The 27,549-nt window shown below is 38.9% G+C and overlaps 1 protein-coding gene across 1 annotated transcript; it reads right to left on the reverse strand.

Annotated features, from left to right (window-relative positions):
• Positions 1-13,617: 13,617 nt before the first annotated feature.
• On the reverse strand, positions 13,618-26,954 carry CPO (carboxypeptidase O). The gene is made up of 11 exons (XM_010713486.4): positions 26,798-26,954; positions 23,834-23,909; positions 23,293-23,417; positions 20,742-20,856; positions 19,697-19,798; positions 18,831-18,935; positions 18,122-18,232; positions 16,878-16,968; positions 16,206-16,408; positions 15,172-15,256; positions 13,618-13,996 (listed from the first exon to the last, which is right to left on the reverse strand). The coding sequence occupies exons 1-11, from the start codon at positions 26,875-26,877 to the stop codon at positions 13,728-13,730; spliced, it is 1,362 nt and encodes a 453-aa protein (XP_010711788.1). The 5' UTR covers positions 26,878-26,954; the 3' UTR covers positions 13,618-13,727.
• Positions 26,955-27,549: the final 595 nt, after the last annotated feature.

The raw sequence follows: 27,549 nt of genomic DNA on the forward strand, positions 1-27,549 counted from the left end.
TGTGAAAATGGATGTTGTCACATGTATTCACACAGCATCCATCCAGTCTGCTCTTCTGCCTCCAAAAATGATCAGTACAACCTTTTTGTCAGAGGACAGAATTCCAAGGCTGAGGAGCTGCTGAAAATATGTCTCATGGGATAGAACATACAGGTGAGATTCACCATCCACTCTTTGTGACTCCATTAGGGACAAATTGTTAGTCTGTTTCCCATATGCTATTTTCTGCTTCTGTTAGCATTTTAAAAGGTCTCAACATCTAGCTTTTTTTTTTTCTTCTTCTTCTTCTTTTTTTTTTTTTTTTCATTACAAACACGTATTTTGTCACTGCAGGACAAATATTTGCTGTGGGAAGATTCATCTGATTGGTTTGACTTTAAGACCATAGCCTTGCCTTTTCCTTCTTTTCTGATAGTATTATTTTTGGCAGCTGAATTACGAGAAGATGTTACACAAAGTGTATTTACAGTATAATGAGGTTCAGTGGGGTTGAAAGATAAAGTTCATTAGTCTCACATTTAAGATAATTAGAGCAGAGAGGCTGCACTGAAGCATTGTGTTTGTCATTTGCACAGTGTTTCTGAAAATCAAACAGCATAGATTTTCTGGACACTTACTGCCTTCCTTTCTAGCCTTGCAGCCGATTCTCATTTACAACAGAGTCCAATATTGCAGAATGGAGATTGATGGAATCATTCAGCACAGTGTGAGCAAGTATATGTAACTTCTGCTCTGACCATTATCAAAGTTACTAGGAGAATAAATTGGAAAGGATTTTAGCAAGAGATGGTGTCGGTACCATAGTGACCATGCAGTTGCTAAGGATGTGATTGATTAGCACTCTGATTGCAGGACTAGAAGAGTTAATTGCTGTGTCCTCATTCTCTTTCTCTAGGGGAAATACCTGCTTGCCAATTATACACGACCAAAAATACCCCACCTCTTTATTTTTACAGCATCTGAAAGCCAGCACCTTCTTGACCCTGGACATCTCCATTATGAGATGCGAACGCACAACTTTAACCAGTAACTGCAGCACAGGCAATGTTAACAATTACCCTTTGTTGTTGTGGTTTTTCCCTCCCATACACAGCACACCTTGCTCACCCCCTGGAAGTTTGAGAGCCATTTTTTTGTGTGTAAGTCTGAAATTCAGCTATTAAGCTGACAAAGGCTCAGGGAAATGAACTGAACTATCTAGTGAGAAGAAAAATGGTACTGTAAAGATGGAATAAAAAAAAAGCCTAAGGTAATAGAGATTGATCACTCAATCTGTCCGTGGCCTCAGATAAGACTGATTGAATTTAACATGCTAGGTTACAGTTAAGTAGCTGGTTTGTTTCAGTGGTTATAATATCATTTCAGATTATCACAGTGAGCTATTTATTTACTTTTGCATTTGTGAGTCCTTTAGTCAGTTCCTTTATGTGAGCAAAAATATGTTTATTTTCCCACTCCCTGCTGTTGTGTATTCTATTAATATCACTCTAGTTGAAGTAGACGGCACAGTAGAAACTATTTGGTGTTGAATTTGTTTCTCAGATTTCTTCTTTTCTTCTTTTTTCTTCTTTAGGCGCTTATTTTTATAAAGCGATTCAAAAACCTGCAGGCATTTTTAATACACACTTAGTTCTCTTCCATCTCTTTCACATTGGCCATAACCCTTCAATAACAACCAACTTGAATGCAGAAGCCTATGTAAGGACTGTGATTTATCTCTTTCAGAAAAGATGGAGATGACACTGTACTTCCCACGTTTTCCAAAACAAAGCACTCAGAAATGGCACCAGTTCAGTCTTTGTTTGATTTAAAAAAAAAAAAAAAAAAAAAAAAAAAAAAAAAAAAAAAGCTGCCAGAAGAAAATCTGAAGTTAATAGAAAAAGAACATTGCTGTGAGATATACTGCCCTCTATTATTTACTAACAACCATAATTAACATCTCCATTCCCTCACCAAGGGAAGTTACTCAGGTATCACAGGTACTCTTGCCTCATTTCTCAGGCAGAAACTAAAGGGATGTTGGTAAATTTGGCCTTTCTTATGCTCCCCATAGCCTCTCAGAGTTATTTCTCTGCACTGCCCTTTCCATGGCTCCATTTGGATTTGGTAAATCATGGACTCTCTGAGCAGTAGTCTGGTGCCATGTCATGCTTTGTACTGTGTACACAGACCACAGTGAGACTACTTAAGAGCTTATTATCTAAATAGATGAGGCAAAATGGGTTTCTAAAGCAGAGTGATGGAGAAAATGTGATGGATTCCCAGTAGAAATGAGTAGCTCTGAACAGAGGGAGGTGACAGAAGAGAGCTTGAAGTCCAGTAGCTTGAACAAGATCTGACTTTCGAATTTGACTCAGCTGTTTTTGCTGATGTTGAGATAAAGGGGGATCAGAGTGCCTGTACTTACAGGGCCAAAAAAGTTGTACTAGGGGCACCAGACAGTTGTCTGAGGACTTCTGGACTCATACATTTTCTGTAGCAGAAGCAGGATGGCACCCAAAATGAGATCCTCTTCCACCTTCAGCCAGCATGACCCCATTAGCTTGCAGTAGACATCTATCAAAATGTTTGTGTCTGCCTGTGACTGAGCAGCATGCCTGTCCTAGTGCTCCCAGCGCAGCTCTTCTTTTGCCCCCAATTTGTCTTCTCATTATATGTCTCTCCCTCCTTGTGCTGTGTGCCATCTCAATAACAAGATATATGCACTGCAGAAGAGGTGCTATGTTTAAAATGTCACTGTCGTACCTTGTCCAGTATGGCCCTGACCCATTGGCATTTGTCTATAAGAACTACAGTAACAGAAATTAATACATAAATCCTCCCACTTCAACAGTATAGAAAAGGTGGGGTGGTCATGACCCTGTAATACATATTCCCAACCTCTCTGAGAGTTTTTGAACAAAGGTTGTCACTCCAGGAGAGAACACGTATTACCATCTTGTAAGTGTAACCTCATAAGCTTTTACCTTGTGCGAAAGTGCCTCTGTCTCTCTGTTCTTTCTTGATCATATATTTTGGTTCATGGGCAAAGCCTCTTATGTCTTCATTTCTGCCATCAGGGATGGCAGTAATTTTGAAAGAGTATTAGTGGTCTGTTGTTTAGTACATGCTTCAGATAGATCAATGAATGTGTCAGTTTTTCCAAAAATACCAAGCAAATGTTGTATAAAGGTAAAGAGCTACCTATACTGCTCCACTGGCATAAGTAAATAGATAAGCAGACATAAACAAGTCCTATGAAAGTGGTGAGCTAAAAAGACCAGTCAGAGGTACAACCAACTGATTGAAGGAGGAAGCAGGAAATTAAAAAAAATAGTTATACTGGTGTCAGTCCTACTTTCAAGTTTGAGGGAAATGTGTCAACATCTGCAAGTAGGGGTCAGACTGAGACATGAGAACTTATTTCCTCATCATCTACCACTTGGATTGAATATTCAGGTATTACCTACTTTTTCAGTTGCTTTATTCAGCTGAGGAAACAAGCCTAGTGAAACATTTCATGTGTTTTTCCTAGAATGAGCCCACTGCATCTTAGTGTTTCTGATCTGGGACAGGATTTTCCTCTGGTGCTACTAGTAAAATCAGTGTTATCACATTATGACTCATCTTGTGTAGCAGTGATTTTTGAAGATGTTCTGCTTTCAAATGCCATATTATTTAATAAGTCATTTCCAAAGTCCTCAAGCTCCTAGAAAGCCAATTAATAACATTTCTTTTTAAATACGTGTGCCAGCAACCCACACATTCAACATGCCAAGCACTGAGGCTTAGCATAAGTTCTCAAACCTTTGGCTGAGATCCTAAATATAAGCACCAGAAATTTCAAGAGAGATGAAGACTTAAAAGAGCTTCAACACTACATTAAGAAATGATGTATTTGGTCCTTTTGAGAAGCCAGAATGTAACCAGAGACAGGGCTTGTAATGCAGGATTCATTTTCTAGCCTTTGTGAAGTGTGCTGTTTCTTCAGTAATCTCGGGATTGTACACTGGTTTCTCTTTAGAGTGATATTCGTACATTAGAGGGTTGGCTCAGAGTCCAGCAGTTTTCAGTAGCTCTTATTATTGCCATGTTCTCTTGGCTATAGTTTCACATTAAAGGAAATGTAAGTTGGGAAGAAAGAAGAAAAACGTAAAGGGAAAGGAGGAAATTATGGTGACCTGATTTATGAAGCAGATTGTGATCTCCTGATGAAAATGGACCAGAAGATCTAGCAATTACTATGGAGCGCCGTATTCATGTAAACGAACAGGCTTTAATGGACCATGTAACCAATGGTCTGCCCCATAAATCATTGCCCAGTTACGTTGTTTGACTGGAGAAACTTCTGTTACTGCCCTGAAAACAAAAAGTAAATCCACACTGCTTGGCTGTTGGAGAGCAAATACCGGATGTGCCTGAAATTTTCTTCCCCAGACACACTTTGTACTAACAAGTCTTTCTGCATAGGTAGATCCCATAAGGCAAGAACATGCAGCATTTCTTAACTTGGGATCGTACTGGCAGGAATAGGACTTGTTATTTAGTTTTTTTGTTGTTGTTGTTTGTTTGTTTGTTCTTTTTCAATAACTATCAGTCTCCTAAGCAACAAAATAAGTAGGAGGAAAAATAGCAACTAGGCTAATAACAAAACTGGGGGAAATCCCAGCCTGAGTCATTATAGGAAAGGGAATTAGCAGTCCTCTTGAGCCTTGTGACACATATTCAACAGAAAATGTTGTTCAAAATTATCATCCTGCCACCTGCTGAAGATACAGCGTATATTATTACCAGCTCTTCCTAAAACTGCTTGCTTTTAAAAAAGCAATTGAAGAATGAGACAGTCTTGTTTTCAGCAGATAAATATGCAGTCTTTGCTGTAAACACCCTACATGTTCTTTCCTCAGTTTTGGGGGGCTTTTATCATGCACATTAATTAAATGCAGTTTAAGTTACGTGTTGATGTTGGCTCTTATTTCGTACCACTGTGTACTAAGTATTACAAGGCTTTTTAGTATTTGAGCTTCTTTTTTCAGCACTCTCTTGTGATTTGGTTCAGGTCTTTTCTATTGGTAAGGGAAGTATTATGTCATGGCCTGAACTGGTGATTGAGCACCTGAGTGAAGAGGGCTGGCCCAGGAAGCACAGGTGCAAGCAATTCACCTGTGCCTCCCCCATGACCAGAAGTAGTGGACCATGGGTCTACCTCTCCCTGGGCTCATTTAAGGGCTCATCTCCACAAGGAGAAGGTCTCCTGGATGAAGGTCACTTCCTAGTGAGGAATGTTCTACAGCCAGAGATCCTTTTGTAAGTCAGGTGAGTCAGCATTTTTCTATATGAGGTTGATTTGTTTGTTTATATTCCTGATGGTGCTTTGCCTGGTATTGTAAAGAACTTCTCAGAAGCAATTTCAGTGCTTCCAAGGACCAACACTATTGGTAATGCAGTTGAATCTACTTTATCTAATAATAATTACTGACTTCATTGCATGCCTCTTTTCCTCTTAAGGGTGCTTATGTGGACTTCTGTATGCCATGCGACCACTTCTTTTGTTTGTTGGGCTTGTAGGAACTTCTAATTCTTGTGACTTTTCTCACATTCCCTGTTTGGCAGGAGGTTCAAGAATTACTAAGAAGGGTTCAAGAATTACTAAGAAGAAGAAAAGAGATAAACGCTGTATTCTCTTAGGCTATAGTTCTACAGGAAAAGAAGATAAAAACACAACATGATTAGAGCCTAAGTCTTTTCATCAATGGATATGGGTTTTTGGAGGCATCTTTTTGCCACCGAGCTGGTGCTTTTTTTGAGGAGTTACTGTGTGAGCATATTACCTAATCATCATGCTGAACATAATCTAACCCAATAAAACCTGAAACCTAGTATTTTACTATGATCAACAACAAAATGTGGTAGAAATGTTTCAGGGTAGTGGTTAATTATCTAGTTAGTTGGCTATGAGAGACAGCCTTTAACAATTCCCTTCTATTCTAAACTGCTTGGAAGCTTCCAGGGGCTTTGTCTGACTCCCAGTTCCCCTCCGCTACTGCTCCTTGTTTTCTTAACTGGTGCATGTTGGCAGCAGTGCAGGCTGCCCAAGTAGTAGACGGTTAGGCTTTCTATTGGGCTGTCAGTGTAGGTCTTTCATTCAGCAGCAAATTCCTGTCTGATTAAAAGAGATCTGTCTGACATCTTTCAAGTGAATGGTCCCCACAGAATTCCCAGACTAAGCTACCGTGAGAAACTGGGTAAAAAGGTTTTAGAAATTGGGCAACTGTTGAGATTTACAGAGTCAGATCCAGCATTGCTAAAGGCAGAAGTTCTGCTATGGATTTCAGTGCAGGACTAAGTCGCTGCCAGTTAGCTACTATAGTGACAGAAACCTTAAAATTTTCTGAGGCATTGTTGTTGTGCTGGACTAATTTCAAGCTTAAATTTGGAATTGTCTGTACAGCAAGTTTAACGTTGCCTATTAAATTGAACTGTCTTTTCTCCTAAATACAATACGTCAAAGAAAATATACTTAGATATCTTAAGTACATTGTAGTTTTGCAAATTCTCTTCCTTTTTCTCCAGAAAAAATGACTATTCCACAAAGAGGATGATTTCACATTAAGCTTCTGTTTCTACTCTTATGTTTGGAAAATGTTGCTAATCTTTAGTAAAGAGCTCTCAGAGACTTGCTTTCTGTAAGGCCAGAATGCCTCATTGGCTTATTGCAGACTTTTGCTGGCATATCATCATATTAATGTTCCTTCTAGGTTTATCTAAAGTGTCTCTATTTTGAAGCTGGAAAAGAAATGGAATAGTGTAGCGGAATGTCGCCGTTTGTTTTTAGTAAAGCCTATTGTAGTTAATATAAAAATCAAAAGCCTCTGACAAAGAAGATGACTTTAAGCAGTGTATATTTTAGTAGAAAGCCTGTTCATGATGCTTGCAAATGCATTTCATGATTTTTCTTTAGAAAAGCAAAATGTGAGACTAGCACTATGTTACTTTAAAATAGCATGTAAGATAAATGCTACAGAAAAAAAATACTGATTAGCTCTAGAATGTAATGTGTCTTTAAAGTGGGCTTATGCTTAGAAACCTTTTATTTGAAATAATTTTTCATTATAAGCCTTGGTGGCGTTATTTTAATGTTGTGGTCTAACAACATTAAAGGTTGCCAATTGAAGCTCAAAAGATCTTGGTCTGCTTTTTGCAGTTCGTCTTGCAAGTGTCCTTATGCAGGCTGTTTTCCTTTCCCCTCAGTTCACAGGAATTTCATTAAGTAGTTTCTCTTGCTATTAAGACTACCAATAGACGTTTGCTCGCCTCACTTGAAGCAGTACCAGATGAGGTACTACAGTCACATAAAAGATAATATTTTTGCTGTAAGAAAATGTATAACTCCAAGAAAGTTCTGCAGCAAGTGTCATTGTCCTTAATTGCAAAAGAGGTGTGGAATAAGTGCTTCTATCTCTGAAAACTTGCAGTATGGGAAAGTGCCATTTTAGCCTATTCAGAAAATAAACATCTTAATCCTTTGGTTGCCTTGACCATTTCTGCAGCAATAGAGCTTCTCTGAAAGGACTTTCACCTAGCACAGATCTGCAGAATAACATGGCTAGATCAGTGGGACTGATTAGCCTGCCAAATGTTCCTGAGCATGGAATAGATGTAGGGTTACAAGTTATGGACAATATCTGTAATAGGTTGGAGTTCCTGGTATTTCCTTGAAAGTTAGTCAAAGATCTCAATCTCTTCTTGACATTATGTGTATGCTTGTTCTATAATATCATTGGATTCCTGGTAACTCGGAGAAAACACACATTGCATCTGGAAAGAAGCACTTCATGACCATCTTATCCATACTTCCTAAAGGCAGTGACAATTTCTGGAACCTGCTCTTTTCCAATGAAAATGGAGAAGAATGGGGGAGGAGAGCTTGAGACTAATAGCTGAATGAGAGAGCCTGCTCCCGGTGTACCCGAGAGAGCAATCTTAGACAGAGTTTTTCATTGGCCTTTTTTTTTATTACTTTTAACTTCTTTGGCTCTACACATTTCCACATCCCCTAAGACCAGGATTCCTATCAATCTCTTGATCTCTTTTCCTGGCACACGCAATGACAGTCCTCTATGAACATGGAACCACAGAAATTTCGCTGCCTTTTAAAATAAATAAAAAAGTCCAAACTGCTCTTTGTATTCAGAGCATATTGGCCTCCATTGTTCTGCTACCTCTTCCCATTTCTTTGCTGCTTACATTACTTGACTTCTCTCCTGCTTCTAAGATACATGCTCTATTTTTTTAGTGTTTCTCATGAACTAAAACAAGTACTAAGTCAAGCAGTTACCAGAATTGGAGATCTAACCTTCCTCCACTCCAATCAGTACAGTTGTCATGTAATAGCCATCATGTTACTTTTAAGTATAGATTATTATTACTGAGCATGTATTACCTTGGCTGCTTGCCCAGCATGTCCTTGATAACTCAGGGTTGCGAACAAATGAGTAATGCTCTGGTTCTACTCAATAAGACACAGGATCAGAATGATTACAGTGGCCTTAGTATTCAAGAATCCTTTAAATTTGGCAAACCAAATTAAATTCTAAAAGTAGTTTAGATAGCTTTTCATGAGTAATTGCTATTAACCCTTTTCCCCTTCTCGCCCCCTTCCAAAACTGTTATTGATTCCCAGTTGCTCAGATGCTAGAATATCCTCAGATAATGTGTTGGGATTGCAGGCACTAGCAAGCTTATCAAAGTAATGGGATTATTTAAGTAGTAGGCAGAAGGCAGCTGGATAGATTAATAAGTAGCTTGATACCTGCCTCTATGTAGGGATTAATGTCAAGAAAGTAATTTTGATTGTGGAACTCTTATGTAATGCATTCTCATGTGGGAGGGTTGGTTTGTTGTTTGTTTGTTTGTTTTTTTTTTATCCCTGAGAATGACTCTTATATAGTATTCTATGTTTTCAAAGTAACCCTGGTTGGTTTGGCTCAGTGTCACAGGTGACTGGTGAAGCAAACAGCAAATTCAAAAACGGTTCCAGTATCACCTGTGTTTGGCCACAAGGATCTTGTTTATTCCAAGCAAGATTCATTTTTCAAGTAGAAGCTAAAGCATAACAAAAGCTCTTTATATCTAGCTGAGCTAGCCTGGGAAAAAAATTGCTTGCAAATCTAAGGAATATACAGAAACAGTGACTGATGTGAGAATTTGCAGTAAAACAGCCTTTGTTGCCTAATTTGTTTTGAAACTGGGAACATGATATATGGACTTTTTGTTTGTTTGTTAATGACAGCGGTGGATAGGGAATCTTGCTATCATCAATTGATGGTAGCAACTGTCCTACCCGGCTCTGTCAGTAACTGATAGAACACTTATACTGTCACCTCAGGAAAGAAACTTGTGTTATGTGACCTAGGGGAATAGACTTTTACACCTAATTATCAGAGAATATGCTGACTACATGTGTGTTTCTTGATGCCTGTTTATACTTCTACTCCAAATCTTCCTCACTGGTTCTACTCCAGATCTTCCTCCTGCTCTGTGCCTCACTGATCAGAACTAAATAATGTTCACTGGTAATCCTTTTCCTCCTCAGTTCTCCCCCAGGTAAACTGTATGGGTCTTTAAGAACAGGGAGAGTTTGTACTTTCAAGATGGAGTCTGTTGCTTTCCAAGACTCGTGCAGAAGAAACTAAAGCTAGAAATGATGAAGTTAATCCATCTGTAACCTACCCACTTCTTTCCCCCTACTGAAGCCTTTGACAGAACAATAAATTTCCATTATTTTGCGAATGTTCTCTTTCATCTAGGCATTTTCAACTGCAGTCAGTGCTATGCAATTCTAATCCACTTTCTTCCTTATGTTGCCTTCATTTGAGCCTTCTCCCTAACAGAGGGTGGCTGTGGTGTGCACCTTGTGTTCAGTACACTGAGGAGAATTAAAAGCTGTGAGCGTGACACTACATTTGTTCTTCTTGTTTGCCACAGGTTATATAGCACAACCATACTTCTGTTCTCGAATATCAGTACATTTGCATCTACAATAATGCCTGGAAAACACTGAGGCCATCTTCCTGTGTTTCTGAGCAAGTCTGTACCAGATAAGAATGTTTCCAGTGTTGATCTACTGTATATTCTCAAGTCTGAGATCTTTATTTAGACCCGGCCTCTGTTTTTCACTTGGAATAGAACTTGCACCAAAGAATAGCATTTGGGTGGACTTCTGGAACGTAAGCAGTTTATCAGGAAATAACAACCAGGAAAAAACTGTTCCCCCATCATTTCCCTTCCTCCCTCCCCTCCCCCCCCCCAGGAAAGATGAACCAACAGAGGTGTTTTCACACTCCCTTTAAAACTGCAGGTTTTTGATCTTTCATTATGTGAAGCGCTAAGAAATGAGGCTACATGCTTTCATTTAATAGTATAGTTCCCTCGTGATATCTTTCCTTAATGAGGACAGTGTTGCTAACTTGTTAGGAGCCTGAAGACTGTATAAAATTAACATAGCATGTAGGAGAAATTAACAGAGAGAGGAGCTCCTTGCCTGAAATTGAATGAGATCACTGATGGCCCTTTCTCCAAACTTTATTTCTATATTAAGGAAGAAATATTAATAAGGATAATATAGAACACTGTTACTCAAAAGTAGGATGCCCTTGTTTTTATTCAATAACCGGAATGACGAAAAGTAATTAATCCTTCTCAATGCCAATTATATCAGTAAAGCAAGCAAGAGTTGGGTGTTTAACTATGAGGGAGAAAGAGAAGGGTCATGGGTCTTTACTAAGGAGAAATAACAATCAATAAAATAACCAGTTTTGTATGAGAAGTTCTGGTGTACTTCCATATGAGTTAAAGTAGAAGACATACAATTATCTCAGTAGGATAAGACTATTATTCTGCTAAGAAATTAGAATGTGGTTCTTTCTATACTTCATGATAAAGTGAAACCAAGGAGTCAAGGTGATAAATGAATGCAAGGGTGACAAAGCCAGGCAGCGGATCCATGAAGTATCGTTAGAGCTGTTCATAATTTGTTTTTCTTTGCAAAATGTGATTGACAAAATATGCTCTTTCTGCAGTCATTTGTCAGCCATGCATATCACCCTTCTACAATCACAAAAGGTATGCAAAGATGTCTGCAATCCTGGAGGGTGTGTGAAATAGAGAGCCCATGTAATGTTAGTGAAGACCAATTTGCTGCAGCCTTGGCCTTTTAGCGATTGTAACTCGCTTCTTCAACAATGGTTCCTAAGGGGGGACTAAGTATTCTTTGTGTTATATCTCTGCTGCAGCAACAGTGAAAGCAAGGTATTACTTCCACACCTTCTTTTGTGGTTTTACTATGGAAAACAAATGAGTTATTGCTGGCAGATCCAAGGAGCTATAAGCCCGGGGGTGATCAGTGTGTTGACAGTAACAGACATTCTTCTAGATAACGATTATTGCTAAATATATATATATTTTCTGATGAAGTTTTTCTCTCTCCTTCTGGAGAAAGTTCTCAAGTGCTGGGAATCCCTTCAGCTCCTGCCTGGAAGTCATGTGCAGGTGCCTCTTTCCCCACCTGCTAGTGGTTATTCCAACAAGGGGAGCTAGTGAGGGACTAAACCACTCCACAAAGATCTGCTAATTAACCTTGGGACACATTTGGTTGCATTTTACAGCTGCAAGTAATTTTATCAGAAAATACCCAGGATCAGCAGAACCAACTCCCTTCCTCTGTCTTGAGGAGTCCAGGCTGTGCAAAGTCTCTGGATGCAGTAAAGTGACCCCAGCCAGCAGTGGTTTTGTTCCAGTGCAGTCATGGGCTGGTTCTGGTGTCAGCCCAAGCTTGAGTTGGCTTTGTCAAGGTGAATGGGTGGGCATTGGTCACCAGAGGGTATCGCCTTCTGGTGCTGGCAACATCCCTGGGGGGACTGAAGAGCTTCACTGCTCTTGCCAGCAGAAGTCTACGAAACGCTAGGCATCAAAACTTACTTGCTTGATGACAGCACATAGTGATGGACCAGATGGGTTTGTCTTGTTTCTTATGGTTCAAAAGACACAATATACAAACAAATGTAAAGGCCTACAAGTCACATCCTAAACTAAACATAAGTCTGGGGACTGATGCTCCTGTGGGGGTGAAGTGCTAATTAGTGACACCTGTTACAGAGCTCAGCAACAGACGGGTCTTGCTATAAATGAATGGTGGTTCTGGAAGGAGTATACTCTGGGGAACCTGCAGGAGTTAGACAGATTTAACTACACTGATTGGTAATAATCTATAGACAATGACAGGAGCAAAGATCCAGGAAAAAAAAAGTCAGTAAATTATGCTTTGGAAAAATGATTGCAGGGTTTTGTTTTTTGTGTTTTTAAGGGTATTACGGCGAAGTGCTAGGCATTTTTCTCCTGCTGGCATTGAAAGGGAATTGGAGGAGGGAATGTTCCATGTTATGCTACATACTATATATGAGATCTTAGTCAAGTCATAGTCTCTCTGTATTTTATAACTTGAGGTCAGCAAAGTCCTCTCCATTTTGTTTATCAGTGACTTTTGTATCTGAAGCTTTCGATATATTTGCCAACATTAGCTTTCAAGTAGTCTTTAAAAAAAAAAAAAAAAACAAAGATGCAAACTAGATGTTATCTACCCCTAATTTGGAAAGATTTTGCTGAAAATCTCTAATCTCACTTTGATTTTTCATGTGGAAACTTGAAATTTGCTATAAAAAAAAAAAAATCAGACCTTGTATACATTTTTTTTCTGAACTCTTCATTTTCTATCCAAATAGATAAAGCTTGGCTATTACAGGTAATTTTATTTATGAATGTATTTTGAGGATGTAGAGCTCCTAGATTCGAAAGCAGACAGTATAGGTTTAGAATAGGTTTTCTCTATTTTTACAGAATGCCCTGAACCCTCTGCAGTTGACTGTCACAGTGAAGAAGCTCATTCCTTGTTATTTCTTTTCAAGCAGCTCAGGATGCTGTTGGTTCCTAGTTCAGCTGGGTACAATGGTTCCTGTTTTCTAGAGCTCTGTTGAGCTTCCAGCAGTTGAGGATGCAAATAAATCGCACTCTACTCTGTTCTGTGATGAAGATGGTGTTATTTCTACATTTTTCCTTTCCACTTTGTATTCATGAAGTATTTGGGCAGTTTCTGTCTTGTTTGACTGATTCTAAGTGGCAGGGCCACATGTCTTGTCTTTCCCCACATGCCATCTCAACTCTTCAACGTGTTTGTCTGCTCTTGATGGCTGCCTGATTACAATTGTTTTCTGCCTTCTAAGTCGGCATTTTCTGGTAAGTTCTCATGTGTTAGCTTAAGGACAGGAAAGCGTCAAAGACACTGTCCAATTTTCTGTAGTGAGAACTGGGGATATTTAAACTCACAGGAATCCTGGTAATGTCACCAGGATCAGGAGGTGGGGAGAATTGGATAGGGCAGCACTGTGGCTAACAGAAGGATCACATAGGTCCAAGTGTTCTTGAACATGCGTTCCAGGGCCCTAAAGAGTAATAATGCTGCGTTTCTGTGTGTTCTCAGGCTGGCTTCTTGTAGAGCTAGCAAACGAAGCTTGAGAAATTGCCACAGCTTTTCATTCTTTCCTCCTTCCCTAAAATGTAGCTATTAAAAATACAAGTGGATGCTTGTATTTTCTGGGATGAGCTTTTATTGAGATACTTGACATTTAGTTCTGCTAATGTACTTTTGTCATTTTGAAGGGATATTATGCCTTGCTGGGCTTTCTAAGCTGTTTTTAAGGAACAATCAGTGTAAGCACAGCAGTCAAGCTGAGGCTCAGGCCCAGTCTACTTGAGGTCAACATCATAGCCCCACCTGGGAAGTACTTCTGATCAACATAGTCTATAATAGTAGTCACAGCCAACATGGTCTCTTCACATGTGGGCTGGATCTGGTCAGCAGGTAAAATAAATCCGTAAGTACCCTTGTCTCGCAGTTCGAATGTATAGGAGAAAGGAATACCAATCATGTGAGCCCAGTCCCGTGAGGAGCCTGAGTTATTGTCTGTGAATTTAAAAACAGAAGGGAGATGTAAGTATTAAGCACCATTCTTTGAAAATACTTCTTGCTGAAGTTAATGCAAGGTTATACCAGAATCCCTGAAGAAAGCAGTAATCATACATCACTGTGGCACGGAGAGCAGTTTTTCTAGGTGATGATTTTCTTAATTATCCTAAAAGTCTTGCATGAAGCTTCCTCAGTGAAACAATTTTCCATAAGATGATATTGTAAAATAACAGGAGATGAATTCCATGAATTCTGTCTTTATAGCATTTTGCTATTAGTGATTATTGTTGGAGACGAGGTGGATCAGCCATTCTTCTGTTCTAATACTTCATTTCCAACATTGGCACTGTTTGGCACTTATTTGTCTATATACATATTTTGCATAATTCTGCTAAAGTCTGAAAAAATTCTGGCTATCATTGTTCATCTGCCTCATGGATCTTTTCTTGAAATCATTTGCTGTAAGTAGAAACCCTGGTAAAATGCAGACTTAGGCATGGACAAGTTACCATATGTTTACACCACATTGCTCGTGCAGGTGACTTGTGTGACCAGGGGACTGCCATTGACAGACATTGTGAATATGCAAAATGTGGGCACTGGAGCCAGCTACTTACTGTTTTGGTGAAAAGATTGTTTTTACAATCTCTAAGGCCCTTGAGTCCTTTGTGTTAATACTGTCAGCTAATATCAGCTTTGAAGGTGCATTCATAATATGTCCATCCTGTTATTATAATGAGGCTGTAGACAACATATTCCACACAGAAATGCAAGCAGCTGCAATGTGCTAATATCTGGTGGAGTGAGTGTAGACCTGATTGGGATTTTAATTTTTGCTTGACTCCAGTGAAGACAAATAGGACTTCTGCTGCTGACTTCAGCAGGGTCAGAATGATCTATCACCAATCTCTTTCTGTCCCTTGTGATGTATCTGCGAGGAATTCATGTAAGAACTGGCTTCTGATCAATGCTTCCTTCCTTCCTGCAGTCAGCTTTAACGTACAATGTTATCTTGTATTCAAATGACTGCTCCTTCGCGATTTCACCGAACCAACCCATTAAATATTACTCAAAGAGGAAACTCAGCAGAACAGCGCTTATTGATGCCTGTGACATAAGAGTGACTCTCTCTCTTTGAAAAACAGGGCAATCAAAGGGAAAAACAAACTTACATAAAATCAAAGAGGTTGATCCTACTTCATAGCTGGTCCCATACTTTTCTGTCAGAGCAGCTGCTGCTGTCTGTGCAACATGCATCTGGAAAGTGAAAATATATGAACATTATTTTCTCTAATACCAGTAAATCTGGCGATTATTCTGTCTGCCAATTTTTTTTTTCCGGCTTCAAGTTTACATGTAATCAGCTTCAAGTTTTATTAGTATTAGCTCGAGATATTAAAGAAACCCTTTACAAATGTGTTTCTTGGGTGAAATGTTCTTCCTTTTTTTTTTTTTTTTTTTTTGAAAATAAATTTCATTTAAAATAAGATGACAGCTGTTAGGTGAAGAAGGTATTTGTTTTGCTCTAGAGCAAGGGGTACTGCTTGTAGCAGTAATGATTTCTTACACTTCTATTACCATAGATTGTGTCTCACCATCTTTAAAAGCTAAACCATAGATTGACTGAATGACTTGTTTAGTCTCTCTTTTGAAGTTTGAGCCCAAGTTCCTCATGCTCTTTGCTAGTGCAACAGCTAAAGGAATATTTGTGATTGCTCATTTTATTGAACTTAAAACACTCAGAAATTGAGGCAGAGAAGTAACCAAAAAGTAGGTGCCTATTCTCCCATTCTCTTGAATGCATTTGATTATCTCTTCTGGACACAACCACATGCACATAATCTACCAGCATTCTAAAATACAAACACGTTCTTACATGCAGCGTTTGATTGCAAGCGGAACCTGATGCTTTTAACTTAGCTTGCACAGGAGTAACACTATCTGTAACAATTTTTTTCTGGATTTAAGATGGATTAGGATTCATTCTGAGGCAAAGGAACTTTGACTGATACCACACATATAACAGGCTGCCAAGAAAGATGAAAAGACCAGAACCCTACACAAGGTAAATGAATGTGCTAAAACCCTCAGATATTCCTCAGGTGAAGTTTTCTTCAAAGAAAATGCAACAGGGCAAATATAGTTTTGCTGTGTGCAACTGCCCGTACTAGTTCTAGTAGAGTAGAGGGTGAATGGTTTGCCCTACCAGTTCTTCATTGTTATTTGGAGGTTCAGTTGTGGAACCATATGGAGTGAGGATGTACTGTCCATAGGAGTGAATAGTTAAGTAGCACAAAATGTCACTCTTCTTCCTTTCAATAAGCTGGACCACAGCTCTTGTCTCAGGTTCCGATTCTGGTCCAGTCCCACAGAAGATTTCACTGCTGCAGTTATAAGAAACACCAAGAGCTGGAAAGGAATATAAAAAGTGGACCAAATTAAAGGCATACAAACCCCAGTTCCAAGGAAGTTTACCTTGGAGTGTTAAAGTGTGTGTGTAGGCAGGGTGCTGGGGGGGGAGGGGTGTAACCCTTTCCTCTCTTGATTGCAAATATAATTTGGAACCTGTGAAATATCTTGTGCACATCTCCAGGCTGGACAAATACTGGCTGTTAGTTGCCTGGCTGCTAACACTGGTTGTGCGTTCACCTGCAGTGAATTGGAGCTACAGTTATATAAGCCGTGATCTTCTGCTTGCAAAAGGAGACGCCAATTGAAAATTGATGACAGTACTTTTACAAACCGGGTTTTTATTTTTACATGTATCTTGATTGAAAAAAGGGATGAGTATTTCTATTGTATTGGACTTCATCTTATTTCGGAGCCTATTACTCTTGCTTTACATTTATGTAGCTGACCCAAAATACTTGAAACTTACTGCCCCAGGAGGAATTGAAGTTTCGGTTCAGATCTGTCCCATAGCAGGTACCATTCATATGCGGAGAACGGTTTTTCCTCCACAAACGAGCCTGAACAAAAATAAACTAATTATTAACTCTATAATCCAAAAGGACTAATGATAGTACACTGTTGAGACACCTTTGTTTTGGACCTCTGCATTTTTGAGTAATTCTTACGTTGTAGGGGACTCTGTGTTCAAGGATGATGAAACTTTCTACCTGCTGTGGAAAACTTATTTTCTACAGCCATGCTGACATCTTCCACAAACCTTCATGCATGTTGAAATGAACCTCCTGAGGCTCTTCCGAAAGCAAACGTACTTGCAATTTCTGTAGCACTGAACTCTTTCTACAGAGCGTTGCTCTTTTAAGAAATGAATATGCTTGTGTCCCAAAGAGGTGATAGCATTTGGTTCAGATGCAAAAGACAAACGCTTTTTTGTCATCTAATCTTGCTGCTCTTTCCTTCTCTGCAATGCTTGTACTCAGTGCTACACCTGGTTCCCTGCAGAACTCCCTGCCTGTCTGAGCCTCCTGACTGAATTACTAGTGCATCCAAGTACAGAGTGTGGCAGGCTCCATTGCTCCAAACTTGCTGGGATGTGTGCTGGAGATGGGAGGGTCCATGTGGCAGTAGGCCGAACCTTTTGGGCCATACTGAGATCCTGTTTTAAAAAGATATTTATCCTGGGTTCAAGTACCTGGAAGCATGATGAGAGTTGCTGAAGATCAGCATTTTTTCATTATTCTCAATACAAGAAAATTAAGATTAGTTAGGATAACATCTGTTTTTCAGAACCAGATTGCCTAGTATCTGACCAACTCTTCTCCTGTCCCATGCTGCAAAGGTGCTTAGATTCATCTGCTAGTTGATGTATCTTGCAAAGCACAGCTGAGCCCTCCAGGCATGCTTAGCTCTGTCTTCCAAGCCTCAAGCTGTTAGCAGGGAAATGAGTCAATTTCCAGAATCCCAAATGCAGTGGACCCTATGGTTTTGACTTTCCATCTTCCCAAGGCTCTTGACATCTGCTAGGAATTTTTAGTCCTATGATCTCAAGTGACTTCTGTTTTACCAGAAGAAACAAAACCTCTGCAGTGAGAGGATTTGTGTAATGATCCTGTCGCTGTTCTCTGTTTAAATATAATTGCTATGACTGTCTCTAAAATTAAACACATTGTACACATCTAAATTTCAGATAACTTTTAGATTTTCACTACTTACTGTTTCCCAGGAATAGATATAACCATCAATGTTGAGGACTGGCAGGATGTAGAGGTCCAGATTCTGAAGAAACTTCTTTATCTTTGGGTCAGATTCATAATTTTGCAGAATCTGAAAAGGGGCGGGGGGGAAATGTAAAGGATCAGAGAATCTAGAGGTATTAGCTGGAATGAGCTAATTCAGAACTATCTTCAAAGAATCGCTCTCTCTTGGATATCACTATGGCACCCAAGATCTGCTGGATCCCTGGTTATATTGTCTACGTGCATTTTGTATGGATGTGGTCTTGCAGGAATGAAAGCTATACCTTAGGCACTGTGAGCCAGACACTTTAGTATAAGCAGAACATTGCTATACCACATCTTATGGTTGTTTTTAATTCCAAGAGGGCTGTGAACTTGTGATGTAGAGCAGCTAGATCCAAAAATCACTGTAGAAAATGGAGAGATTGTTGACTTGTTTGGTGGCTTTGGAGTCGGTTCAGATGAAGGAAACAGTACAGTAACAGATGCTGTTCCGTATCTCATCTCAAACTGTGGTTTGAAATTAAATCTCCACAGGTTTCTGTACAACTAGAAATGCTGAAAATAATATTTAAGCAGAAAAAGAATAATGCTTTGGACCACTGTAGAGGAAGAATTGAAATATACAAAAACACAATCCATGATGTTTTTTTTATTATTATTTAAGTGGTAAAGGTAGAACTCACTTCTTTCACAAACCACTGGCAGAAGGCTGGTGAGATCCACTCCCTGGCATGAATCCCACAGTCCATCCAAATAATCTTTTTGGTTCTATCTGATGGTTGACTGATCTGAGAGAGTATAAAAATGGTCACTTGGAAAACTTATATTGCAATAGAATAGTCTAGCCTAATGTAGGGGAGAAAAGGATGTTTTTAATATACTGTTGAGTTATCTAAGATAATTATTATTACAGATGTCATTATTACAAGCTCTCCTTCCTAATAACCCTGTATCTTAAGTATCTCAGAATGAGAGTCTTAATCTGAGTAGATGTTTCAATAAAATAGTCTCTTCTTCATTTATCTTAGTCATTCACAGGACTTACTGTTCTTACACTGAGATTCTTTTTTTAGAAGGGGAATCACAAAAAAGCAAGGAATTTAATTTTACTCTGTAATAGGAGCATCTTAGGCAATAACTCATCTAGTTATTAAGACCACAGTTTTTGCTAGAATTTCTAGTAGAAGTATCATGGCATACTTTTGGACAAAACGTTACATGCTATGAAAAGTAGTAAAAACAGTGAAACAAAACTTTTGATCCTCACACACAGCTGTTTTCAAGTTATTTTCAGCGTGATTTGTATTTCTAAATAAGATTCCTATTAAATTGATTGTTTTTAGTACAAAATAGCAATAATGAGGTTATAGCAATGGTGTATATGAGTGTTTGGAAAGCTTACTCCACTCTAGAGGAGTAAAACCATCTCTTATTTCAGTCAACTGGGGTTTGGACTATCTTAAGAATGATTTGAATCCTGTCTTCTCCATGTACTTCTCTACTTATGTAAAGCTACCTTTTATTTATCTTAGTAGAATTCCTCTCTTACCTGCAGGTAATAGATTGTTCGATTCTCAACTGTCTCCCCCAGGTAGTGCTGAGTCACCAGCTCACTGTTGCTCTCCTGGATCTGAGCCATCCATGTATAAATCTGAAACAGCCACAGAGAACTCCTGGGGCAAAGGGGAGTTTCCATCTCTTACCCACCTCCGTTTCCAGATTAAAGCATTTTCTTCTGCTTAGGCAAACAATGTTTTCTTTGGAGTTAAGCTGTGATATCAAACCGTTTTATCACTTGACTCTCACAGAAGGAGTTTTACTTGTCTGTGAGCAAAAATGTGCCCCCCGTCTTAGGTGTTCATTGCAATACAAAACTGATCATGACATAATGGGCAGGTTGAGTGAGATTCGTCAAGTGTCTTTTTGTTGTCTTCACTGAATACGGAGCCTGTCAAATCTCCAAAACAGCATTACTGTGTTTTCTGTATTAATTTATTTTCCACATGTTAGTTCAGCAGGAGTCTCATAGTAGTTCAATGGGTATCCTTGAGAATATTAATGAGGATTGATTCTGCTCTCTTGCTTTTACCACAAAGCTAGGAGAAAGGATGTCACTGAGCTCTCCTTTATCCACATGATGCTATTCTCTTCTCTATTCTCTTCCTCGCTGGGATGCCAGAGACAAATGTTCATTGCACTTTACATTTGGTTCAGCACCAAATATACCAGGGCTTCAATGAATAAATACTGAAGATTATGATAAGGCATAGTTAGGTAGAAATGTAGGAAACCAATCAACTGAATCCCAGAATACTGTTGGCAAAATAATACATCTGCTTTAAGCAGAGCATTTAGGTGTTGGCCAGGATGGAATTGAGGAATTGATCAAAATCAATGGCTAATACATGATCAATTCAGCTAGGCCAGGATTCTAGACAAAGTACCAAAGTTGTTGCTGATCCTTCAGAAAAGACCCTTAAAACCAGAAGGAGCTTCGGTGACTCCAGTAGAGTGGTTTCTGCAAGCACAGAGTTTATTTCCTCATATATACAAAATAGCAACAAAGAGAACAACTGATATAGTTTCTTCTTTACCTCTTCCATTGGATGATACTGGGTATAGTCGTAATTTTCTGGGATCTGCTTATGACTGCTTGTGTCTTCCGGTGCGCTCTGATCCACAAGTTCCTGCACGTCGTGTATTAGGATTCTGAGGGGAGGCAAAAGGGGGAGACAATTACTAACACTTACTGGAGAGCTATAATGGCATATGCACTGCAATTGCATTAATAAATAAAAAGACTTAGACCTTTGTGCAGTAGGCTGCCTGACAAAATCATCGCCAATAGCAAAATAGTTACCTTCATGTAAGAGGAAGTTAAAAGTACAGAAGTCTTTGTTGGATTTTTATAAATAAAGTAATTTTAGCAGATGGTGTTTTTTTGTTGTTTTTTTTTTTTTTAAGCTTAACTATTAAAAAAAAAAAAGTTGAAGACTTTTCTTTACAGATTCTATTTATGGGCAAACCTTTAATATACCATTATTTGCAAAAGGCAGTGGGGAAAGTGGGAAAATGTTAAGATTAGTTCTTGTGGTATAGTAGATACATTTTCACTTTGCAAAGCTATGTATGTACTTGTTATGCTTTGCGAAAACAACAAAAACCTTTTCTTTAAAAGGCTTTTCTCATTTTTTAGCTACAAATTAATTCAGAAATAAGTGTTGCATAGGGCTAACTCCTTGACCAAAGGAGTCAATAAAACCTTTTTCCTAGCTTCAGAGGACGTTGGATCAGACACTGCGCTTTCTCACTGAGAGCAGCTCCTTGCAACACAGGCTCACGCTGCGCTTGTTGCAAATGCTTGTGATAAGACAATTGCAAGGGTAGCCTAAACATGATTTCAGGTGCTATAAGTGCAAATGGGACATTCTGCTGACACAAACATCTACCAGCACTTCTGTAGACTGCAAATATAACTTTTTAGTGTGGCTATAGCTTACTTTCTCTTTGGGCCTTGATATTTGTTTGCATCTAATCTTCACACTAAAATTTAGCTGCACAAATTCCTGTGAACTGAAACTACATGCAAAATGCCTGATCAAAGCTCTGGAGAACAAAAATCTCAGCATCTGACACGGTTAGAATATTGATGTCCTGATTACAATTTGTCATTTATGGCTCTATCATTATTCATCTGACTGTCATGTTACCTTCCTCACATGTCAGTTACCTTATGGAAGATGTTTTCTTGCTTTGTTACAGGAACTTTAACTATAACATTGCCTTATTCCTATAGTATTGCCTTATTCCTTATCCAATTCCCCCAGCGATACGAAGACAAACTTCTCCTTGACTTCTCAATTACTGATTTTTCTTTAGTACTCTACAGAAGGTCAGTACAATTGTGGCTCCAATCCTCACTTCCAACACACACACAAAAATATTAAGATGTTAGCTTTTGATTTAGTTTTTAGATTTCAAGTAGATTAAACTGAAATCATTAGAAAATTAAGGACCTTGATATAAATAAGTTCACTATCTTGTAGAATGTCATCTAAGTCCTGAATTAGATACTAGATCATTCATACTGGCTTCTGCCTCCAATCTCTTCTTACCTGGTTGTCAGGGCATCACCTTACTAAGAAGAATTTGTTAGGATATCAAGATCAGCTCTAACCCTAAACAACTCTGAAGTGACTAGCTTACCTTTCACCCTGGTAAATGAAAGTCTGTGTCCATAGGCTGCTTGTCATCAGTTCTGAATGACTTCAGCATTGTTTATATGGGATACTGTTTACTTGAAAAAGCTAGTTCAGAATGAGACTGTGAGGAATAGATCATATTTATTCTGTTTTAACACTCTTTGTATCTGAATTAGATTTCCTATTGGAAGCAGAAGTGTGGCTGTTAGCAAAGACGAGTTACTGGACAGGCGTGATAAAGCGTCTGGGGGCTGTTTGCGGAAGTGACTGATCTCAATTCTGTGTGTATTGGGGACCTGCCACTGGGACCTTTGGTCCAGGCTAGGATTTCTGTTGCATTCAGTGGTGCTAGAAATTTGCACCTAACTGGGCAGAAGCAGAGGAAGCAACAGTTAAGAAGGCTGCAGCTTTGAAGAAACTGCCTAAATATATTCCTTTGAAATGACTCTTCTCTAAACCAGTAAGCAACAAAAGGCAGGGAATGGAAATGGAGAGCTACAGAAACTCTTTCTCTCTGTTGTAAACCTTTGAGCTCTCCAAAACTGGGAGGAACCTGTGTCCCAATATCCATCCTTTCTAAGAAGAAAGCATACTCCTGTCAGTAGTGGTTGTACCAAGTATGATTCCAGACAGAAGATCTGAGTTGTGTATCTGAGAGCCACTCTGCCACTGAGGAGGCAACAGCAGGGAATGACAGATTGGGCTGTCCCTGATCCCAGCTCCAAATTCCCAGTCCAGACTAGTTGGAAGAATAAATAAGATGAAGGGGAATGTGGTTTTAAAGCTGTTCATTGAGCAATTCAAAATGAGTTGGAAACATCTGAACAAAGATTGGGTCCTCTCATTGTTTGCTGACTGTTCTTTGGAAAGGGTTTGGTCCTTCTGGGGTGGCAATGAAGATTGCTAGAGTCAACCTTTCCTACCAGGAAATGAGAGATCATACTTGTAAGAGATCATATGCTGATCTAAGCTGTCCTTCACCTCCTGCACCAGAGGAGCTGGGACCCTTATGTGCAGATCTTCTCCAGCCCAGATGTCTTCAGGCAGCAGGGGCTTCCACAAATCCAGCTGGGCATAGGGGAAAAAAGAAATGCACAATTCAAGCTCTGTTTTCAGAATAAGAAAATAAGATAGAGTAGATGCATATTAGAGAAAAAATAGTTTTCTAATTCTTCTCGTGACTCTTCTCAAGCCATCTCTTTAACAGAACATGCTGCACAGACTTAATGTTTTCATTGCCTCAGGCACCATCGATAAGGAACAACACCTGCAGAGAGCCATGCAAGAAATGTAGCTTCTCCCCATAAATTCCTTCATCAAGTCAAAGGATAATTCAGCCCTATTTTGCAAAATAATCTTAGATAAAGCTTTTTCAAGTTTTTCATCTTCATTCCAGCCAAACTTACAAAACTGTTTTACAGGCCAAGACACCCCCCCCTCTCCTCCCACTGCTTTTTTGGGAACACTTGGTTTTTCATACTCACCAATAAAGTGCTGCAAAGCTGCTGGAGATGCTGGACTTGCTGAAGTGTTTCTGGCACAATATGTAAAACCTGATCCCTGGACATTAAAAAGAGAAACAAGATCAGTTTCAGTATCTGTTGAAGTATCCATGAATCCCATAAATCAAAAGGAGATATTTTATTATGTGGAAAGACAGAACATGTAACCGGGTGGTGTTCTAACAAAAGTGTGTCTGAATGATGAATTCCTGGAAAGTTTGAGCTGCAAATAGGACTGTGTGATGTGAGTTTTCTGTTGCTGGGGTGTTAGGTTAATTCTGCTTCCTTGCCAATGACATTCCTTTATTCATCATATCAACTTCATAAGTCAATTGCTTACATTAGCCTGGTGTGTGTTTCTACCTTTGCAGGACCAAGGCCAAAGCAAGATCACTGATTAAAAACTCTTTTTCTACCCCCTATTCAGGAATTATTCAATTATTTCAAATAGGTTTTGTGCTTTAATGATCTACTTTAGCATGTGAAAAAGTTAAATAGCCTCCATGCACAAACGTTGCTAATTGACTGAGATGTTTACCAACTACTTGCCGTGAGAACAGCCAATTTATGATTTTACTTATATTTTTTTTCTGCTATTTGCAGTACAAGGTTAGTCATGTTATTTTTCCAGAAAATACATACAAATCCAGTATTTGGGAGTATATTTTCATTAGGCTTCATGAAACGTCCATTTACTGAAGGCTTAAGAGCAAATTAACGTGTTTGGAAATAGAGAAAACAAAGAGTATGCACTCTTTAGAGAAATAAATGCAAATGCTTTTTATTTATTTATTTATTTATTTATTTATTTTCTACTGTTTATTCAGACTAACTTTCCAGGTCAGATAGCAAATGTGGTATTTCTAATGAGGAATGGATTTTGTTGACTGCATTACTCAGAGGTGCTCTTATTTTTTAGTAACCAGTAACCACTGCTTCACAATTGTCTTCAGTGACTTTGTTGGGCTCTGGATCCTTCACAAGTACAAAAAAATAGCATTTTACATTTTAAAGCCTGTTACAGAAACTTTTGTTGCAGAAGCCTTGCATACTCAGTCATTATGATCATCAATATAATATGCTTTCATCATTTGAATTGTAACTGCTATTGTTTGTATTTCCATATGCAAATGTTCAATTATCAGATTAATATACAAAAATATAGAATTTACATTTCATTCACGTTATTCACTGAAGAGTATGGGGGATTTTGCTTCAGACTTTTCTTCAGAATGTCTCCTTTACAGATGGACATAGAACTTGGTAGTTAGAACAAACTATTCACTACTGGCTCAGGAAATGCTGTTAGCATATAGCACCTCCATCTATGGGGCAAAATGACTATGTCTGCATTGCTAACCATTTGATAAAACGGCCATAATATCGTGGCAGTAGAACCTTGTAGGATAGATAAAAATCTTTGCTAGGAGAATAAACATCTCAGCTGTAGTTCAGAGTTTATTCTCTCTAAATGCCTGGGCTTGCTTTGCTCTTTGTCAGGAAGGAAAACAATATCCTGTAATATCTTTCTATCCTCATTGACATTATGTCTTAATTACACCAAATGAAAGAAATGCCAGACCATCAGATTGCTGCCAGATGGCTAGCTCTTATTTACTGATAAACCTTTTACAATAGCCAGTGTGGAGACAGATAATTTTTAATAGTACACTAAGATTAGAAAGCACGCACTCTTTTATGATTGTGGACTGGGATTCTTAGTGCAGAAGTGCAAAGTCATCCCATTTGACCATGCAAGGACAACTGTTTTTTAAAGTGCTAGAGTTGAGCTTTCTTACCAAATTAAAGGGTCATTCTTAGTACAAGCTACATTTCCTAGGGTGTTCACAGATCAGACGATCTAGATATTTAATCTAAGTTGTTGCACAGAACAAATGACAATGAAAATGTTAGCTCTGCTGGGCTTTACCAGTTGCTTCATCTTTGTGCAGGTACTGCTAACCCAAAGTCACACTGACTGTTCTGTTCAACGTGTTTATAAATCCTGTGCAAGTACTCAACAGGTCCACACCTGGGCAGCAATTAAAAACAAAGATGAACACTTACATTATCTAGCATCCACCGAATTCCACCAAGTGATATCGACAGCCTCTGAGTAATTAAAGATTATTCAGGGAATACAATTAATCTAGAAATATTAAGCACAGAGCTACTTTCTTTATTGACTTTAGAAAATTCCATTTATAAAGGTATATGTGAATAGCTGGCCTTCATACTTTGTGCCCCTCCTGCAACCCACGAGCGCTGTAAAGGCAGAGACTTAAGTATCATTCTATGTAAAATGGAGGCTGAACAGAGCAGAATTATTTAGATAGGTGAAAGTATGACTTTCTATCACTCATCTCTTAGGAAGCAAAGTTGAGAACGGAGACCGTAGCATACTTTTCCAACACATTTGTCTATTGGAAAAAGCAACAGCCTCATTTTGTGAACATCTTTGGATGAGTGTTGTCTGGACTATTTCCTTAGCTTGTTGTTGTTGTTGTTACAGACTTCCAACAAGGTTTCATATCTGAACTGCTTTTGAAACACCATCTTTTCACACAACCATATACTTATTTTATTAGTAGATCTAATTTTGCTCAACCATTTTGTACTCAGGATATTTTATTCCCACAGCATCTGATTTCAAATGTTCCTTCCAAAAACTTTTGAAAGAGGGTCAGCCAAATGATTTTCAACAAATGGAAGTAGAGAGGTTTATTACAGGGACATTCTGCATCTCCTGCAATTGTTCTCTGTTGGCTTGTATTGACACATTCTTTCTTAATTTCTCACCTTTTTGTTTTCTTCCCAAATCTTACAAACTTAAGGATTAATAACCCTCTCTCCACGTTTTCGTTTCCAAATTGCTATTGTCATTTTTACACAGTTCTTGAAAAAATTAGAACATGCACAATTATTCGTAACCCACTTCACACTCACCCATCATATTGCAGTTTCAAGCTGAATTTTCCAGGAATTAGAATCCCCAGACAAACAGCCATCCTAAGAAAAAGTAACATCTTTGTTCAGAGGACAAAGGATAGATGAAGATAGATCCGGATTGAACACTCGATTTGCACAATTATCATATATAGCCAGACCTGCCCTTATTCAATCATTAACTTCACTTTGTAATGTTGAACTTCTTATTAATTCTGAAAGCTGTGTGTTCCACACCCCAAACTACAGGATTATATACATAGCAGCATTCTCAGTGAAGCATTTCCTTCTCTGCAGAGCTGCTCTCAACAAGTTCTTCAAGTCTGTATACATATCTGGGATTGCCCTGACCCAAGTGCAGCACCTGGTACTGGACTTGTTCTCATTAGATTCACATGGGCCCATTCTTCCTTGTGTCTGAATGGTGCCCCTTCCCTCTATTGTGTCAATTGCAGCACTCAGCTCGGTGTCATCAGCAAATTTGTCAGGGGTACACTTGATCCCACTGTCTATGTCTTTGATAAAGATGCTGAGGGGCAGGAATGATCTCTGGGGAATACCACTCACTACAGGCCTCCACCAGTGCATGGAGCCACTGACCACAACCCTCTGGCTGTGACCATCCAACCAATTCTTTATTCACCTAATAGTCCAGCCTTCAAATCCATATCTCTCCAATTTAGATACAAGGATGTGGTGTGGGACTATGTCAAAGACCTTGCACAAGTCCAGGTAGGCAATATGAATTGTCC

Source organism: Meleagris gallopavo, chromosome 7 (assembly GCF_905368555.1).
Source record: "Meleagris gallopavo chromosome 7, MGAL_WU_HG_1.1, whole genome shotgun sequence".
NCBI classification, from domain to species: Eukaryota; Metazoa; Chordata; class Aves; order Galliformes; family Phasianidae; genus Meleagris; species Meleagris gallopavo.

Bases quoted from the DNA above. Each gene is read 5' to 3' on its own strand.
- CPO (XM_010713486.4), bottom strand. From the start codon at position 26,877: ATGTTACTTTTTCTTAGGATGGCTGTTTGTCTGGGGATTCTAATTCCT. The intron at 23,418-23,833 runs GTGAGTATGAAA...CCCTATGCCCAG, and splicing joins AGCTTTGCAGCACTTTATTG to CTGGATTTGTGGAAGCCCCT. The intron at 15,257-16,205 runs GTAGGGCAAACC...TTCACTTTCCAG, and splicing joins CAAATAACAATGAAGAACTG to ATGCATGTTGCACAGACAGC.